The following is a 19637-nucleotide window of genomic DNA, read 5'->3' as shown; positions in this document are numbered from 1 at the left end:
CTTGCTTCAGAGAGGTGAGAGGATGGCAAGATTGACATTTTGCTGTGAGAATACAAAGTACATTTTTTTAATCAAGCTGAATTACTTGTGATCTCCACGTCTTTATAATAAGGACATAAAATTCATACGTGTCTTACGTATACATAAATGAAAAACACAACATGATATACAATAATCATTAGCTTATCTTACTTTTGACCATAATTGTCATAGTGTACATATTGAATGATATTCAGGGCTCATTTGATGGAATGCTAAAAGTTGTAGGAGCGTCACAGAAAGCAAGTGAGGTCTGAGCCGATCCTGTTGGGTCCTTCAAGGTATAAGAAATCTTCAATCACAGCTTTGGCGGTCTGGAAATTCATTACACCTCCTGACTTGTAAGTGGACAGATCGGTAATGAATCCTCCTGATGGTAATCCACTCATGCACACACACGGATGCAGACACAAATGAAATAGATTTTTATGGTTTGATGTGCTGGATGTTGTCAGTGCATGCGACCACAAATGTTCCTTCATTATTTTCTGTTAGTACCCACTAAATTGTGAGGGACACACGGGCCACACAGCTGGCACGTCATACCCAACTGCAAGGCACGTATGCATTACACATACAGTACATAAATGCAGTGGACACATCTATTTGGATATATGTGCCTCTCAAAGGTCAGCGTGGCTCGAGGGCAGCGCGATGGCATTATGGGATTCAGACAATGGGGCTGAGAGTTCTGTGCGTTCCTCTGGTTGAATGTTTCTGTGTGGTTTATCTCATGCGTCATTTTGGTACACTTTGTCCTCCTGGCTGATTTACAACAAATTCCCTCAGTTGGACATCTCTTTTCAAAGACACAACATCATAATGACCAAAGTGTATTGATTAAAACAAAGAGATACCAAATGCCCCCGCTTATGTTGGTTTTATGCAAGTCCTTCTGGCTTCCTCATTCCTCAAAGGCATGCGTTTGAAATTGTAGGCTCTCAATTGCCCAAAAATGTGAATTTCAGTGGAAATGCTGTTTTGTGTATGTGCCCTATGATTGACTGACGACCGCTCTAGAGCGTACCAAAATCAACTGGGATAAATTAGCTCAAGTTGGGTTTCCTAATGAGGATAAGTGGTATTGAAAATTGAGGGAAAGATGGATTGTGTGGTACTGATAGTAGATTAATTGTATTAATACAATTGAGGTTTAACTACACTAATTGGCACGTACACGTAGACTTGCCTTACAGACTGTTTAACACCCTCAGATCTCATGTCGTGACCAGAAAGGCCATGTCATGTGCATCAGTGTTGTTGCTTACACATGGGAAATTACTGGAGAATAACAAAGCTGTGCATTCAGAGTAGCAACAGTACGCCACTGGAAGCGAGCAAACACACTCACTTCACACAAGTTAAACAGGAGACAAACACAAACAACAGTACGCAGCCAAATGTTCCAACAATTGTGACGAGTTGGGTGTGACGTGCCAGCGGTGTGCCCTTGATATGACTCTCTGCACACCCACAGAACAACACGCATGCACAGACATGCACGCACGAAATATCTCATTCATGCAAACTGTTCAATTATTTAAGCACTAATGAAATTGAGAATTATCAAGCCAATTGGGTTGTGGTAGCCACAAAAGCCGGAGGCACGGTGGAGAATGTTTGAATCTCAGTATAGGCCTTTCTGTACAGAAGTACAGGCACTCCCATGCTTGAGTATTTTTTCTCTGGTTTCCTCTTACATTCTAAAACATTCACGGCAGGTTAAATGGTAACTATAACTTGCCAATTGGTGTGAATGAAGGAATAATGGGCCCGTAACCTGAAACAGTATCTATGATAGACAAGGGATGCAGCCATACGAATTAGGAATTTTCCAATCTGATCATGTCATTATACAAGCCGCTTATCCTCACAAAGGTTGCAGGAAAGCTGGAGTCTGTCCCAGCTAGCTTCGGGCGAAAGGCGGACTACACCCTGAACTGGTTGCCAGTCAGTCACAGGGCAGATATCGACACCATGACTGAGTGCGAATTAATCCAATGGTGCCCGCACCAAAGGCAGCCGTGTACCACTACACCATGAGTGATTCCCAATCTGATCATGTGATTGAAAATCCTGTTTACTGTTCAACATAGAAGGAAATAACAGGTAAGAGGGTTTGTTTGTTCTGATTTTGGTGCACAATTTGGAATCTACTGGCTGTACTAAGAACAAAGACACAATAAAGGCAGCTGATGTGGCTAAAGGAGTGACTGTGACTTGATTTCTTTACTAAATCCATAAGAACAAGGTAAATGCAAGTTTCTTCTGGGGCTAGAATCAATTAATTCTATTTTTATCCATTTCAATGTGAAAAATGACTTCTGTTGGCAGAGATTTCGGTTCATGATGGAAGTCTTGTAATAGATTTGGTTTGTAAACTGAGATTTGATATTACAAATGTCTGGTAAAATGATACACCTGACTTTAAAGTTGGTGAAGCTCATAGAAACACTGGTATAAAATAATTACTTTCACCCCAACCTGGGGGCTTTGGGAGTCAAGATAGCAAACAACATCTGTTCGAAAATCCAGCAAGGGACCTTTTCCTGTCGCATCTCTTCCCCTCCACTGATAAAGCTCACTAATGAAGGCATAACATGCCTTAAAGCTGTCCCCAATCAGACGGTGTGTGTGCTCCAAAAGCTGCGTGCGACCCAAACCAGCCAGATGCACGCACAAACACATCCATGACCGAGAAGAAGACGACGAGCGTGGAGTGAGCAAGGGTGAGGAAAAGCAAGTTAAAAAGCAGAGCAAATTGGGCCGCTTGTTTCTTCCGAGCGCCTCTGACAGCTCAGCATGGGTGATGGAACCACTTCCTCTTTTTCTCTCATGCGTCTACCTTGCTCTCTCATTACTTATTTCAGGAGAAGGAGAGAGGAGCTAGGTGAGAGGCAACGAGGGAGAGGCAGGAAGAAACGAGATTCCACAGTGATGACTGATGAAAGGGAACGAGGTGCATTGTGCTTGGATGCACATCTCACATTTGCCCTCCTCTTTTTTTTGCAACTTGTTCATACTTGTGCACACATATTCACCCCCTCTCTTGCCAAAACACTTTTCTGTTCAAAATGTTCTCGTCATATCCCCTTAGGTTGGCTCCCTCCATTCTAAAAAAGACATGTAAACTGGCGTTATGCTGTACTACTTTCGAAGAATTCAAGTCAACGGTTCCAAGGTACTTGAACCTGTATATATAGGAGTAACACCTTTTCCTACTTGCTCTTTGTTGGTTTATTTGATTCATTACCACCCACATAAAAGGGACTGTAAAACGTGAACGCTAATAAATAGATTATTATTCATCCTGGGCTTCCTCTACAGTGTCAAAGTGTTTTTACATTTTAAAAAACCGAGGTACGTTTTTGGCACAAGTTGACCAAGGCGAAGATGCTGTGTCCCCTTTAGGTGAAAAGCATTTTCTGGCATGTGTAGCGGCACTCCCAACAGAAAATACAAGCCCTTCTAATGCATATTCATGTTTGGTTCATTCATAATTCAGTAAGTAGCAAAATGATCTGTGAATATCCGATACCTAACAAACTACAAAAAGCTATTTGCTATGTGTAAAACTCATTACTTCTTTACACTGGAGCCTGCAAACAGAAGAATGTTCTGGCTGGGTCCATCAACAACAAACAGACCACACACAAAAAAAATCCATTTATCTATATCTATATCATATTGTCAAACCACCATTCATACTCATGTTCGCACCTGTAATTTCAAGTTTTCGAGTAATTTGCGGTAAAAAGCTGGTCATAAATAAAAACACTAGTAAGTAGACTAGTAGACTTCCTTCACATACAGTAGTGTCAAGAAGACTTGATGCTTGAGCGTGTATGACAGCATTCTAATTAATTCATACATACTAAATAGAAGACATGTTTTGGAAAGTCCACTCTTTTACATATTTTACGTGGACACGCTACCCACAGTAAGTATGCCATTGTAATGCTAAGGGTCCAATCGGATTTCTTAAATTGCCAGTTTGTTGACCTCAAACAAACCACAGTGAGTTTCTTTTGAACAACACAACCTCTTCTAGGTGGCCTTGGCCTGGTTGACTTGACTCAGGCCTGAATTAATGGACCACACCCAGGGGGACAGCAAACTAGACTTTGATTAAAATGGACCACTGGGTGCTAGTGTGGTGAGCACGCTGAGAATATCAAATGGTTTCCCTCATCGGAACAAAAAGGGTCTTGACAAAACAGTATCGCAAACACACACACACGCGCCTTCCCTGACGTTTCTGTTCAGCCAATTCCTTCCTGGTTATCATCTTGACGCGATTTCTGCCCATCCAGCCTGTCCTGCCATTTCTCACTCCATCATTTGAGTCCCGAGGCTCAATCAAAAGAGATTTATTTTCTACTCTCCTGCTTTACCTTTCTCCCTTCACCATCATTTCCTCTGTGATTTGTCCCTTTTAAGTCTCCCTTGACTAAGACTCTTTCTGAAGCTTTGGAGAGACTTCATATGGTTTTTTGCTGCTTCCCAAACGTTTGTAGAAATTCCAACAATGATACTGTGCGCCTTTCCTCACATCAACCTTCTTTTCTCTCCCCATTGACAAAATTCTCACCAGGAAATAATCATGGACACATTGTGGACCTTCAAAGACTTGATGCAGATAAGGAAAAAGACAAACCACCTAGTTAAGTGTGGCAATTTCAGACTGACAGTAAAAGTGCGTTTTTTTTTCCTTGTTTCTTGTTCAATCCTCGGCAAATGAGGCTTCCAGTCTTCATTTTTATCCTCTTTCTTCACACCTTTCCACACTTTCTTTCCCTCATCCATCTACCACAATAATTTAGACATGCTGTCCGTGTATTTACCCACCCCGCCTTCCACCCTTCTCCATCAGTTAGCTGATTATTTTTATCCAACACAAGGACAGCCCCCTACAACTTGACTGATTGCCTGTTTCTAATTCATTTATTTCTCTTTCTTCCTCCTTCTTTTGCAGTTTATTCTACCACTGGGGTGATCGTTTTCTGCCCATCTTTTTGCAGAAAAAAAAAGAAAAGCAAGCCATTCTATTACCAGGTGGTCTCTAGCAGGGTCAAACACTCCCCAGCGATTCAAACGGAGGCCGTGCACTGCTCATCCATCACTTGGGACCATCCACTCCTCCTTCCGACATGTGCTTCATTCATTCACTTCTGAGTCTCCATTCGTTCGTGTTCTGTCCCCTAACCTCTTCCATTTGTTCCTGCTCATTTCCAGGCTTTCGGTGGTCATTCATCACCTGAGCATATCTGTACAAATAAAACTTCCAATGCATTCTGCACGCAGAAATAAATAAACAGCATATCAATGTGTGTTAATATCTATTTAACGGTGCATTTGGAAATAAAATAATACAGGTACACATTTTGGTTATCCAACCAGTAAGTTGCAGACATGCACACCGAGTGCTGGCACTGATGAGCTTTATGTATGGGCTCGTGGGATAATGTGTGCTGTCCATGCAATCAGGGACATTGTCAACATGACAATGTTGATCAGAAATATCTTTGTTGGTGACACCCGCTCGACCTCACTTATGCTACCTTAGAGTGTTTATCTTCTTTTCCTCTCGGCTTGTCCCGCTAAGGGTCGCCACAGCGTGTCATCTTTTTTCATCTAAGCCTATCTCCTGCATCTTCCTCTTTAACACCCACTGTCCTAATGTCCTCCCTCACAACATCCATCAATCTTTTCTTTGGTCTTCCTCTCGCTCTTTTGCCTGGCAGCTGCGGCCTCAGCACCCTTCTACCAATTTACTGACCCTCTCCCCTCTGGACACGTCCAAACCATCAAAGTCTGCTCTCTCTAACCTCGTCTCCAAAACATCCAACTTTGGCTGTCCCTCTAATTAGCTCATTTCTAATCTTATCCAACCTGCTCACACCGAGCGAGAACCTCAACATTTTCATTTCTGCCACCCCCGTTTCTGCTTCCTGTTGTCTTTTCAGTGCCACCATCTCTAATCCGTACATCATGGCCGGCCTCACCACTGTTTTATAAACTTTACCCTTCATCCTAGCAGAGACTCTTCTGTCACATAACATACCAGACACCTTCCACCAGCTGTCCCAACCTGCTTGGACCCGTTTATATGTAGTCTTAATCTACTTTCAGGTGATCCATGTCCAAAACCAATATCCCTGATTTTGCTGCACCCCAGGAACCACCTGGAAATGGGAATGTCCAAAACACACTAAAACTATATCATATTGTGAGATATTCGATTCAGTTCTGTTGTTTTCGGGCCTGATTTGCATATGTGCGATATCCATCAATCCATTTTTTTTGCTGTTTCTCCTCACGAGGAGTGCTGGAGCCCATCACAGCTGTCAACGGGCAGGAGGTAGGGTACACCCTGAACTGGTTGCCAGCCAATCGCAGGGCACATAGAGACAAAGAGCCACACTCACAATCACACCTTGGGGCAATTTAGAGTGTCCAATTAATGTTGCATATTTTTGGGATGTGGGAGGAAACCTGGAGTGCCTGGCGAAAACCAACACAGACACGGCCGGGATCGAACCCGGGTCCAATGCTTTACCAGCTGCTCCACCGTGCTGCCCATGTGTGATATATGAGAAAAAAAGTCACTTGAACTATGTAGTGTCAATCTAAAATATTGAACAAATTCATAGTTTGAACAAATAAATGCAAGTTAATCATGAATACATGCATTCAGATGATTAACTACTTACATATCATCAAATACATTAACTAAATTGAGGTTTCATCTCATGTCTCACTGAGGTATTCATCCAGGTACAACAGCAATGCATTAAAATGGGTCAAGCATAGAGGATATAAATCGTAAGACACATGAAGTCCAAATCAGAATGCAGAAGTCTCTTTCATTTTTTTTACGGTATGTGGAGGACAACAAGTTGCATTTTTTAAAGCTCTCCCCTGCGACAGTGAAAGAAACTATGACATGGTGAAATTTGCTGCAAATGGCTATGCATGACTGCTTTAGAAAGAAGACCACGGGGCACAAAATATTACACCTCTCCTACTTTCTATCTCCCACTCAACCAACCTCTGACACCACACATACAGTACATTTTTCAGTGATGTCAATTTATGAGGCTTTTATGAATCTGTGACAAACTTTTCATTCAGGACTGCTGTGTGTTATGTACATGACTGAAGACATTGTCCCCTGCATGCCATTTTCCATGTGAGCCAGTGTACGTGTGTTTGTGTGTATGCACTGACATTGTGGTGACATTGTGTTAACTTGCTCTATTGCCCCCACTGCTCTGTTTATGCGATAGCTTGGGAATATCCTTGAATTTGTCTATTTACTCATCCAATTACAAGAGTGAGAGTGTGTGTCTGTGCATCAGTGGATCCTCAGACCTGCACCATCTGGCCTCGTAATAGCCTCCTATGGCCCTCAGAATGAGATGGTTATGTTTCACTGCACACAAAACACATACACACATATTTTATCTCGAGGCAATGCAAAGTTGGCCTGCGCTAAGGCAGAAAATTCTCAGAAGACAGCTCAAAGTCAAGCATTCCACAGGAAATTACAACGTTCAAGTCATGGTAAAAAAAAATAAATTTTTTTCGATAGGAGTAGTCCCTCTATGAGAAAGGAAATTGCTTGGAAAATATAATATTTAACCCAGATATGAAGCAAAATTTAGTCACAAGGTATTGCACTACAGGAAATGCCCCTTGCCAGAAATAACCATTCTGTGACGAATACCTACATAACTGTAGGCCTTTCTACAATAACTACTATAAGAGGCAATAATAGAAACTACTACAATGTATAATACTCTAAAGAGATCATTTTTATGAGTCAGCTACCGTGGGTGTTACATAAATCTCCTATAGAAAGCGCTCCTGTTTAGTTCTGCTTTGATTGCTGAAGGGCATCCATCTTAAATGGTGCTAATATTTTCAGTTTGCCGATTTTTCCTCTCGCATCGCCTTGGTGACAAATTGCATCCCAGGTGAGAATGAGGTGAGGTGAGGTTTGTGGCCAGTCCTCTCAAAGATTGCTTGTAAAAGCCATATTAAATAGAGATATCACAGCACTAAAATACAGGATTTAACGCAGAGTTTGACATGCTGCACACAATACAAGGTCATCCATTTTCAATTGCACTTGCCCTGTTCAGGGACACAGAAAATCTGGAGCCGCTCTGAGCTGATTTAAGAGGCGCGGTACACTCTGGGTGTATGTTGCCTCCCACCCTGCATCACCTGTCTATCACTGGGCTGACACATAGAGCTAGAGAACCATGTACCTACAGGTTAAGTCTGCAAGGCACTTAACATGCATGTTTTTTGACGGTGGGAAGAAGGACCCAGAGTGAACTAAGCCAAAAATGGGGAGACCACGTAAACCGCTCACAAGAAAGAACAAATCAAAGACCTCCTTGCTGTGAGACAACAGTGATTACCACTCCTCAATACACTGATACAAAATGACATACTGGGTCATGAATATGTCAGATGTAAAATTGTCTGGACAGCTTTCAAAAGAGAGCCTGTGAGATTCTAGTAGGTATCAATATTTCTTCCCTGTTGTCAGCAATAGAATCTACAAGTTTAAAGTATATTAAAACAAATAATAATAATAACAATTATAGAGGTGTGAAGACTGAAAAGTCATCATGCAGACAGCTCTTGTAGAAAAGACACCACACTTTACTGTACAATCACTTTACACACATGACACCCTCAATTTGCCAATATTGTTATTGTATGTCAGAAACTAAATGAGTAAGGGGTTATAGTGACACCTGTGGCTTTGGCATGCACTCTTTAAAAAAATAATTATCTGCATACCTTTAATAAAATAAAAAGCTAAAAAGACAGCAGTTTGAAATCTAGTCAAATATTCATTGACTCATTTATAATGTCATTATTTGTTTTTTTTTTCCAATTGTCAACTTGCAAAGCTAGCTTTTGCCTCCAAATACAAACTCGATCACCCACTGTCCTCGGTTGCACAGGCCCCACACCCCAACTTGACCCAATGAGATTCAGATACCAGAACTTGAACCATCTTCACTTGTACGCTCACGTTTAGAACAGGAAGATAACAAACTGCAGTTGTGATATGTGGATTGTTGCAAGAGTTTTATAAGCTCCAACTGTCTGTGAGACAATGAAGGCATCTGAGTGTGATTTCTGATTGGCTGTATGAGGAAGGTGAAGTGGGGGGGGGTCACTGGAAGGAGGAAGAAGTGTGATGAAGGCTAAAATGAAACAGTAGTTGCTGGTGACATTAACCATTTTCCACATTTAAATTAATTGAAATGCTATTAATCCGTTAAAGCACCACACAGTGCTCCTTCTGGTGTGCGCACCTTGGCCATTGGGTGGCAGTATAATGCAGACAAAAAGACAGACACAAAGAAGAGTTTCACAACCGACTCAGTGAGGTACAGAAATAAATTTTTGCTCACAGAGGATATAGAATAAATATGCCTGTGAGTATTGTTCTGTTGTCTGGCTACTATGTAGATAGACAACACGTAGCATGCATGTATGTAAACTCTATGTACAGTGCTGCACCATTTATGTTCAAGTGTCTGTCGCTTAAATGGATTATAAAACTGCAACATTGCTGCTATTTATTAGCCCATCTATGGCATTTTACATTGACATTGGCTTTAAGGTAGCAGACTACCCGAGGACAAAGTTCTGTGGTTGTAACTCCTTTCATTATTTTAGTTTTTAGTTTGACAAAAAACTTCAAACGGGAGTGGCGATAAACACCTTGAAGCCTCTTTTTGAAGAATTGCTTTGAAGAATGTGCCAAACTGCTTCTTGTCGTGAAGTGAGTTAATATCGCTGACACGATCATACTTCAAATTTTTGCTCACAAGTCAAAGCAAAAAAACTCGGCAGGGCAACAACTGATATGAGCAAAAACTACGTCTGGTCATTCGTAGGTGAAGGTATGACTGTGTTTGATATTATATACTGTATTAAGAGAGAAGAATAAGGACATTTGAATTCATTTGAAATGATTTGATGGTGAAGGTACCGCCGTACTGCTGCTGGGTGTGAGCGCACAAGACAAACGACGAACGCACGCAACCCACACAGGTCATCCAGACTGGTCACGTACCTTCCAGACAGCAGGTCCGCCAGAGGCCGGAGTGCGTCATCACCTCCTCGTTCTTGCGGCTCGTGTCGTTGTCGCCGCTGCTCTTTACGCGGCAGACCCCACGCGAGTACAGCCAGTAGTCGGTCCCCACGGCGATGGTCATAAGGCTGAAGGCGGCGAACGCGCCCACCGTCGTCACGAGCATCTGGACGCCGCGGTCACACATCAGCATCTTCATATAGGCGGCTCCTGTTCGGGCTCAATCTTTGTTCACCTCCTCTCTTATGGGCTCCCCCCCCCCCCTCCCCAATTTCCACGCGAGATTTGGGGCGTGGGAGTGGGTAAATTGAACAAAGAGCCTACTGGGATGACATGTCGCCGAGGTTTGATGTCCCGGGGAGACAGGTGGCGAAGGAAGGTGGCGCATCAAAACATCCCCAACAACACTGGGCGGTCACCGGAGCTTTAACGACCACCGGTTGTCCTCGACAGCTCCACGCTGTCTTTACTCAGCCCAGAAAGACGCCACATCATCTGTCATTTCTTCTTCCCTACACGTCCTGGAGTTAGCGACTCAGCTAGCAGCCGGCACGGTGAGCATCTTCCCCGCCGACTTTAGTCACGAGAACTCACTGCTTTACAATGTCGTTTCCGAGGCGGTGGACGGGTTTTACGCCCTCCCCCCAACAAATTGAGCCTTTTACACGTCAGCTACGGTGAGAGTGGAGCGAATTCCTGTCCAGCTGTTGACACGCTTGACATGTTGTGCCTCGAAATCCACGATAGAGGCTCGTTCGCCCTAGATTTTGACACGCAGAGGCTGTTTTTCGTCGAAGAGCCACCAAAATGGAGACGTCTTCACTGGGAACACGCCGGTGCTCCTCGCTCCTGGCAAGAAACGTGCCTGTTGGTACAAATGGATGGGGGGGAAATAACAGTGACAGCCCAGGTCCCCTCCTAGTCCTCGTTCTCCTCCCCTCCTCCACCTCCTCCTCCTTCTCCTCTTCCTCCTCCTCCCCTCCGTCCAACCAACACAAACTAAAACTAACCGCGCGTCTCCTCAAAGTCCGCCTGGGGCCACGCCATTCGGCCCTGATTGGTCAAGTCGGAGCGGAAAGGGTCCTTTCGTAGCCAATCACGCGCTAGCTGTGCGCATCATCCCGCCCACTACCTCGAGTCTATAAAGCCACGAGGGTGAGCCGGTGTCAGCGAGGAGGTGACGGAACACTCAATTTGACTGAAAGCAGGGCACTTGTATGATAGACAGCACCTCAAATTAGAACGACATTTTGAGATAGCAGGTCACGTGACTGTTTTGTTTTCGTTCAAGCAACAAACCGCAGATTTGACGCCATCACCGCGCCCCTCGCCGGAGGCGGAAGATTCTGCCGCATGCGTCTGGAGAGCTGTCCATGGTTCTAAACGTAGCAGTTTGTGCCGATCTTCTATCCAGTACTGTACTAGGGGAGAGAGGGAGAGAGAGCGAGAGAAAGAGAGAGAGAGAGAGAGAGAGAAAGAGAGAAAGAGAGAGAGAGAGAGAGAGAGTGAGAGAGAGAGAGAGAGAGAGAGAGAGCGCGAATCAAGTGATGCATGAAGAATAGCACCCGAGAGAGAAGCAGAAACGCCACTTAAAGAGCCACGGAGCGTTTTTAATGATTCCACTCCTGCATGGCTTCCACACAAGGCGGCGTGAGCTTCACAGTTCAATTAACACAGTCACTGTGTTATCGTGTGTGTGTGTGTGTATGCCACGAGCAGTTGAACAGATAAGACTGTCTCAACCTCCGTAGCGTTGCCGATTTAAACACACACACATTGCGTTGGAGCCTTGGATCCTTATATCTACTTGAAATACAAAATGCAAACTGATAGAAGTTAGAGTGGAACCTCCGTGTTTGCGTATCCTGAACGCCAAAAATTCTATAGTGTTGTGCTCAACACCACAATAGGAGACCAAGGCTTGCCCAAGACCAGAATTCTCTGAGACCAAGATAAGACCAAGACCTTTGGGAGTCCAGACCAAGAGAGAAATAAGACCAAGACTGAGACAGGCTGAGACCGTGACAAGAGCAAAACCCTAAAAATCACTTTTATAAACCATGATGAGGTTGAACAGTTGAAGAGCAATCTCCTGTTAATTCAAGCTTTTTTACAACTGAATTCTTGTAAAAAAAAAAAAAAAAATCCCTTTATGAATTTGAAAACAAATATTTAAAGAAGAGCTTCGTTGCATTTACGAAACATAAGAAACTGCAGAATTTGGTGACCTAAACATTTAATCTCACAATAATGCCAATTAAAGGTGGTTATCAAAACCTCTTCCCAGAAATATGAATCTCAGAAAGATAAAATTCGATTTGCAGGTGTTACTTACGGCAGCACAATGGACAGACACCTGGTCAGCACATCTGCCTGAAAGTTTTGAGGACCCGGCTTCAAATCAGGCCTCACCTTTCTGGAGTTTGCTTGTTCTCCCTGCATGTCCGCTGGTTTTCTCCACATACTCCATTTTCCTCCCACGTCCCCAAAACACGCAAGGTAGGTGAAGTGAAGACCTGTATTGCCTGCAGGTGTGAATGAGAGTGCTTCTGGTAATTTCTTTACATGTGGCGACCAGTTGAGGATGTACATCACCTCTCACTCCAAAATAACTGGGATAGGCTCAGGCAAGAGGATAAGTGGTTTGGACAATGGATGGATAGATTGATGCATGAACAAATGGAAGGAGGTGTTAAAGGGAAAATCCGCTGGTTTGCATTAACAATGTATCCAATAGGTCATGTAACATGTACTCTATTTTGACAGTTTGATGTTAAATCCTCTCTCATTTAATTGCGTTTTGAGAAGATTTTTATCGACAATTACGAGTTTTCAGGGGCGCTGCATCACATGACCTACGTGCGCGAATGTGACGTGTACCGTGCCGCAACAAAGGCTCAACTACATGGGACACCATTTATGCCCGCGGTGATTTCTCGGATTTATCCTCATCTGATGAAGAAATAGCAGTATCGGTTGATCGGGAAGAGGAAGGAATATTTCCATATGGATTTGAACCTGTGGCTGTAAATAATGTTGAATATTCGGATGGTTCTTCGGGCGGAATGACGCCGGAGTCTGACTATGCGCGGGACGTAAGTGTGTAAACAAAGGCCCCTGGAGCTCCGGGCCGGCAGCTGCCGATGGTTCTTCGGACGGGAATGACGAGCGAGCCGAGCTTCGGCGTCCGGCGGAGGGATTCATATCTGTATTGAAGTATTCCTCCGTCTTCCCCATCAACCGATACTGCTATTTCTTCAACAGATAAGGATAAATCTGAGAAATCAACGCTGGGCATAAATGGTGTCCCATGTAATCGAGCCTATGTTGCGGCACGGTACACGTCACATCCGTGCACGTAGGTCATATGACTCGCAAAAATGGCAGCGCCCCTGAAAATTCGTAATTATCGATAAAAATCTTCTCAAAACACTATTAAATGAGAGAGGATTTAACATCACATTGTCAAAATAGAGTACATATTACATGACCAGATGCATTGTTAATGCAAACCAGTGGATTTCCCTTTAACGTTAGCTGACCTGTGTTTATATTTTCTTTCAGGACGCCAGCTAAAATTTGGTGTAGTCCCTACTCTTCCAAATTAGTTGAGGAGTCCAGAATTTGTGCAGTGCAGGCTTGATACATTGACCCAAACATGTGAGGAGTAGAGCTAAAAAGCTGGTTGAAAGATGAATACTCCAGTAAACTACAGAAACACAAAATTCTTACATAAGGTTACAAAGTACGTATTTGTACTTCATTACAGTACTTGACATGGCCACAGCAGATGAGAGTCAACGTCCATGTTCCAATTCGACACATATAGACAGTCTGCTCACGTGTCAATCAGACTCAGTATTTTAGAGCTCCAACTAACAACGGTCTGGTGCACCAACTTCAAGATATAGCTCTGACTGACAGCAGCTGCCACAGTGAGGAGGAAACAGGGGAATTTAAAGGCTCAAAAACACAGAGGAAGGAGGGAAAGTGAAAAGAAAGGGATTACAGATACATAAATGCTGGAGCAGATCAACAGGAGAGAGAGCAGTGACAGGTCCTATCACCCTTGCAGTGTGTGTGTGCGCGTGTGTGTGCATGCGTGTGCATTGGGGCCCTCGCTGCCCGTGTTATCGCACAAGGAGACTCATTAACATAGAAATGACTTGAGGAAGAGAAGCATGGCATCCCACATAGAGTGAGAGACAGGCGGGTGGGTTGTCGAATGAGTGACAGTGGGGGGGGGAGGCAGGCAGAAAGAGCATGAGGAAGATCTGAGAATGATTTACGGAGGAACGAGGGAAGTGGGTAAGGAAGAAAAGAGACGGATGGGCCAGATAAGACAGAATGAAGGAAAAAGAGCAAGGACAAGTGAGGGAGGAGGTTGGCAGAAGGAATGACAGAGGGTTGGCGGAGAAGAGGACACGGAGGAAAACAGCACGGACGGATAACTGCGCTGGCGTTTAAAGTGGATAAGGAGTGAAATCTTTCATTGATGCTGACAAACCTAATCTACAAATCACATCATTAATAAAAATGGACTTACCTGCGCGTACTGCGGCTTTCTCCCACATTCCAAAAATGTGCATGTCAGGTTAATAAAAGACTGGAAAGGGAAAAGCACCAATACAGGGATCAATAAACCATAAACTGGCATTTTGTGAGAATTAAATTTTCATTAACTTTTTAACACAATTCAAGCTTAGATTAGTTAGACGGTAAACTATTGTATGAACATCAACCATTTAAATCCACTCCACTTTTCTACAGATTTATGGAAAAAAATATTAGCATATGGAAATTTCCCCAAAACCTCGGTTTACAACAAGTTCCATTTCTATGGTTATGACTCCACCCAAATTTTTATGTAACGTATGTCATAACATATAGTGCTCTATTTTTGGTGCTCCCCGCATCTGTGATCTCAGCGCACAAAATGGCGTACTCTGTCTTGATTTTCGTGCAAGTGCAAGTGTATTTCCCAATTTGACAGACCGATCTTTACCAAGGTGGCAGTACCAGGGAAAAGAGGGTGTGACCTATGACATTCGGCTGACATTGAGTCAATTTGTGGAAGAAAGTCAGTGTAAACTTACGCCTGTTGATGACATCTTAGACTGGCACAGTACTTAGACCGCTGTTCTAACGCAATTTTGGTGAATTTGATCTGTGTGTGTGTGTGTGTCAGAGATTTTGAGCCTTGCGGATATGTGTTGTGGATGTCAGATAAAATCTATTCATAAATATGTGAAAAGTGGGCATCAAACCCTATGATTCAGTCTGGAAATCTATTCAATGAATGCATTATGGTGATTATTATCATAGTATCATCTAAATGATATCTTTTAAATCGTCCCATTGGCTGGCACAGTGGAACAAAAAAAAAGGCCAATGGTGGAACACACACACACACACACACACCACACACACACACACCACACACACACACAACCACACACACACACACACACACACCACACCACACACACACACAAAATGCTTTTCAAATAAGTGTAATGAATTTCTCAAATGAAGAATTGTAAATCCTTCCATCCATTTTCTTTTGCCGCTTATCCTCATGAGGGATGCGGGGAGTGGTGGAGCCTATCCCAGCTGTCAACGGGTAGGAGGCAGGGTACACCCTGAACTGGTTGCCAGCCAATCGCAGGACACATAGAGACAAATAGCTGCACTTACAATCACACCTCAGGGCAATTTAGAGTGTCCAATTAATGCTGCATGTTTTTGGGATGTGGGAGGAAACCAGAGTACCCAGAGAAAACCCACACAGGCACGGGGAGAACATGCAAACTCCACACAGGCGGGGCTGGGATCGAACCCGGGACCTCAGAACTGTGAGGCCAACGCTTTACCAGGTGACCCACCGTGCCGCCTAATTGAAAATGATAAATCAATTAAAAAAATATGAATAAATCAAGACATTTTGACTCACACATTTAAAACCCCCAAAAGATAGATTAATGAAATAAATGTTACAGCACTCATCATGTAAATGGTCAGTGGGCCGGATTAAAGTACGGAATGGGTCACATGTGGCCCGCAGGTTTAAAGTGACAGTTTGACCTTGGAACAGGTTAATTCAATTTCCACCATAAACTCTTGGGGGAAAAATATTAGACATAATCCAATGAATAATGACGTTAATGTAAAAAATACTGTAATTTGTTGGGAAATTGCCACAGAAGGAACTCGCTTAAAAAGAAGTCATGATTACCGCGTTGTGCTCGGTCCACAATTAGGCCGACTCCAGCGCAGCTGGAACACGGAGGCATCATGTTTAAACCAACATTGACACAGTGTCCCTTCCCTCTTCTTGAAGAGAGTAGGACTGCAGGCTGGCTGCTCAGTGAGCTGGAACCTTCTCACGCTTCAGGCCAGCGCTCTGAGACCGTGAGGGGGAGGAGGAAGAGGAAGATGAGATGAAGAAGCACTCCAGTAAACCTCAGAGAAACCAGACGGTGAACGATTGGCTCGGCCTTTGAAAACGGTGGATGGGCGAAAGATGAACCGCTTGCAGGACGAAGATGACTGACAACGCCAACATCCTGCGAGGGAACGACTGATACAATTTGGGTGCTTTTGTGTGTGCGTCCACACGTGTTCCGAGCAGCGTGCGTCCTTGTGGTTGTGTGTGCACAGTTGAAGCGAGTGTGTGGATACTCTGCCCAGTGTTGTTGTCTGTGCGATACCAGATGGGGAGGACTCTGGGGCATGGAGAGGACATATGGTGATGTGTGGCATGATTCTGGCGTGATGCTAATATGTCATAACTGTGATTTATGGTATTCATGGCCAGAGACACGGCCTAAAGAAAGAATGTGCGTCAAAAGAGAGCTTTACACTCTTTTTGATAGAGCTTTTGTATTGGAAGTTGTGTCATGGCGTTGCGTTTTCCGCAAGTCTCCATACAGCAAATGCACACAATTGAAAGATGAACAAGATTGGTTGGAATGCTAAATAATAGTGGCCGGGGGTGTTAATCTCATTAAATAGAAATAGAACTTGGCACTTATTTGAAGGCAAGAGTCATTTATTTTGATCAGCAACAAAGTGAGGCTGATAGTTGAGGACGTACAGTAATGCAGAGTGAGGATCGCGTCAAAGGGAGATGAAAACGTGGGAGTGTGTGATCAGACTGACATTTTGATGAAGACAGGAAGTGCAGAGTAAATTAATATTGAAGCATATACAGTAAATGTCTGATGGAGTGAAACAGTGTACATTGTGGTCAATCAAAGTGTATGTTGGGCTCTGTGTGTTAAGTGTGTGGGAGAGTGAGAGCGAGAGTGTGAAATAAATCCAATAACCTTCTCCGTCATGCTCTCGAGCATTTTCTGGATCCGCTGAATAAAAAAAAAATATGATTCTTTTGCTTTTATCACTTTGCCTTTCTCATCTTTCTCTCTCGCATTCCTGCTGCAGTGTTGATTTTTACAGCATTTGGCCTTATTTGTTTTTTCATCAAGCCTAACCTGAATCCCTAAACATCTTTCAGAGGTCACTGTCATTGCTATTTTAACAATTTTAAACTTTTCATCTACACATCTAATGGATTTTGATAAAAAAAAGAGACTTAAATAGTGCTCATGCAAGAACTTCAATATATGGACAAAACTATTGAGAAACATCTCATTAAATCATGTAATTAAACAATAATAAAAGTCACTGAGTTAAATTCTTCATCAACTTCCAACTTGGGGGGTTGATTACATGACTGTGCCCCTGTATGATACCCAAAAAAATAAGGTTAGAAACTGCATGAACCTAAAAAACACCAATCAACTATTTGACATGAATAAAGACAAGAATTGTTCCAGTATGTAACAGACAAATGCCCCAATACGGTCATCCAGCGGAGCTTGGATTGAAAAAACAAAAAAAGATCATTAGTGAATTGAAGGCGGCAATTAGCAGAATGTGAGCTCAATTCGATAGTGGTATCCGCGTAGCAGAGGAGCTGTTATTGCCATCCAGTGCAGTGAAGCGTAGCATAAAGCAGGTGCACCTTATTATCACCAATATGCTGGAAGTCATAACACCCTCCTCCGAATAACACAATAATGATCAAGTCCAGTCCACTCTGCAGATAGTTAGGAGAAATATCGGCTATAAAATGTTGCCCACAAAGCTTGCTCCTGGGTTGAGGGTGTTTGTCTTTTTGGTTGCACATTTAGCTGACAGCCTCATGTCATATTATATGTTCCATTCACTAGAGAGCTTTCGACTATGATTTGTATTTTAGTTATTGATTCCGACTTAGGCGGCACGGTGAGGAAACTGGTTAGAGCGTCTGCCTAATAGTTCTGCGAACCAGGGTTCAAATCCTGGCCCTGACCGTGTGGAGTTTGCATTTTCTCCCCGTGCTTGCGTGGGTTTTCTCCATGGCTCCGATTTCCTCCCACCCCCAAAAACAAAGTATGCATTAATTGGAGATTCTAAATTGCTCCTAATTGTGATTGTGAGTTTGACTGTCGTCTGTCTATATGTGTCCTGGGATCGGCTGGCAACCAGTTCAGGGTGTACCGCACCTCCTCCACAAAGATGGCTAGGATAGGCTCCTGCACTCCCCCGACCCTTGTGAGGATAAGGAGCTCAGATAATGGATGGATACCTACTGAAGTTGACCTGGGGAATTTCAAATTCCAAAGATAATAAAACCTGCTCTTCTTTGATCTCCCTTGTTATACACTTGCGACCCATTCCATGAGTCCACCGTGTCCTGTAAAACACAACTTCACCATCTTGAAATTGTGCGCTAATTACATAAAGCAGTTCAAGTAAGGATTTGTGTTACGCATTTCTCACCTGGGTTTTCAATACTTAATTCTCCTTTTAATAGCACTACTTTTTCATTGGAATAATATAAACCATCAATAATTGACAACATCTCAATACACACACCATCCGGAGCAGTTCAAGATCCAGATCTATCTAATGACATGATAAAAAGATAAAACATTTCATACTCACCAGAGATGCTGATTATTAAATGGATTCACGAATGCGGATCGCTGCGAGTTTTGCTCGTTGAGAACGGCTGCAACAGGTTTTGTGACGGACGAGACTCGGGGGTGGACCCAAATGGACGACTCAGGTGAGAGGTAAGCAGTGCGGAATAAGCCTTTATTCGTTCCAATGTCGGTTACCAGGGAGTCAGTCCAAACAAGCAGCAAGATGAGTAACGGCAGGCCTACGGGGTAGGTCGGGAGACAGGCGTTGGTCGGTACACGGGAGGTAGACGTCAGGAGTACGGTAGTGCGGGAACGAGGCATGAGAGGCAACGATCTAGCAGAGTCTCTGTCGTCCCCCGGGTCCTATATGTACTGGGTCTCATCGGAGGTCATGAGGCGCAGGTGTGACCCTTCCGATTAGACGGCCACCCCCAGCCCTGGCTGGAATCCAGGATCATGACAGTACCCCCCCCTCAACGGCCGGCTCTGGACGGCCC

General features: G+C 43.6%; 1 protein-coding gene across 4 annotated transcripts in view; it reads right to left on the bottom strand.

Moving 5' to 3' along the window:
- The window catches only part of cacng3b (calcium channel, voltage-dependent, gamma subunit 3b), a 34548-nt gene extending 15258 nt beyond the window's left edge, over positions 1 to 19290 (bottom strand). The window contains exons 1-6 of one of the 4 annotated variants that reach the window (XM_061846975.1): positions 19160 to 19284; positions 16404 to 16571; positions 14715 to 14774; positions 12581 to 12693; positions 11468 to 11584; positions 10151 to 11033 (exon numbers count right to left, since the gene is read on the bottom strand). In XM_061846975.1, the coding sequence (XP_061702959.1) occupies positions 10151 to 10367 (217 nt within the window). In that variant the 5' untranslated portion in view covers positions 10368 to 11033; positions 11468 to 11584; positions 12581 to 12693; ... (1 more) ...; positions 16404 to 16571; positions 19160 to 19284. Of the gene's footprint in view, positions 1 to 10150; positions 11034 to 11467; positions 11585 to 12580; positions 12694 to 14714; positions 14775 to 16403; positions 16756 to 19159 lie in introns of those variants that run through there. The other 3 variants (XR_009798890.1, XM_061846978.1, XM_061846976.1) reach the window with 3 other exon arrangements.
- Between the last annotated feature and the right edge of the window lie 347 nt (positions 19291 to 19637).

This window comes from Syngnathoides biaculeatus, chromosome 16, assembly GCF_019802595.1.
Source record: "Syngnathoides biaculeatus isolate LvHL_M chromosome 16, ASM1980259v1, whole genome shotgun sequence".
Lineage (NCBI taxonomy): Eukaryota > Metazoa > Chordata > Actinopteri > Syngnathiformes > Syngnathidae > Syngnathoides > Syngnathoides biaculeatus.
Note: the sequence above shows the minus strand (reverse complement) of the source record. Positions and strands in the feature narration are given on the sequence as shown.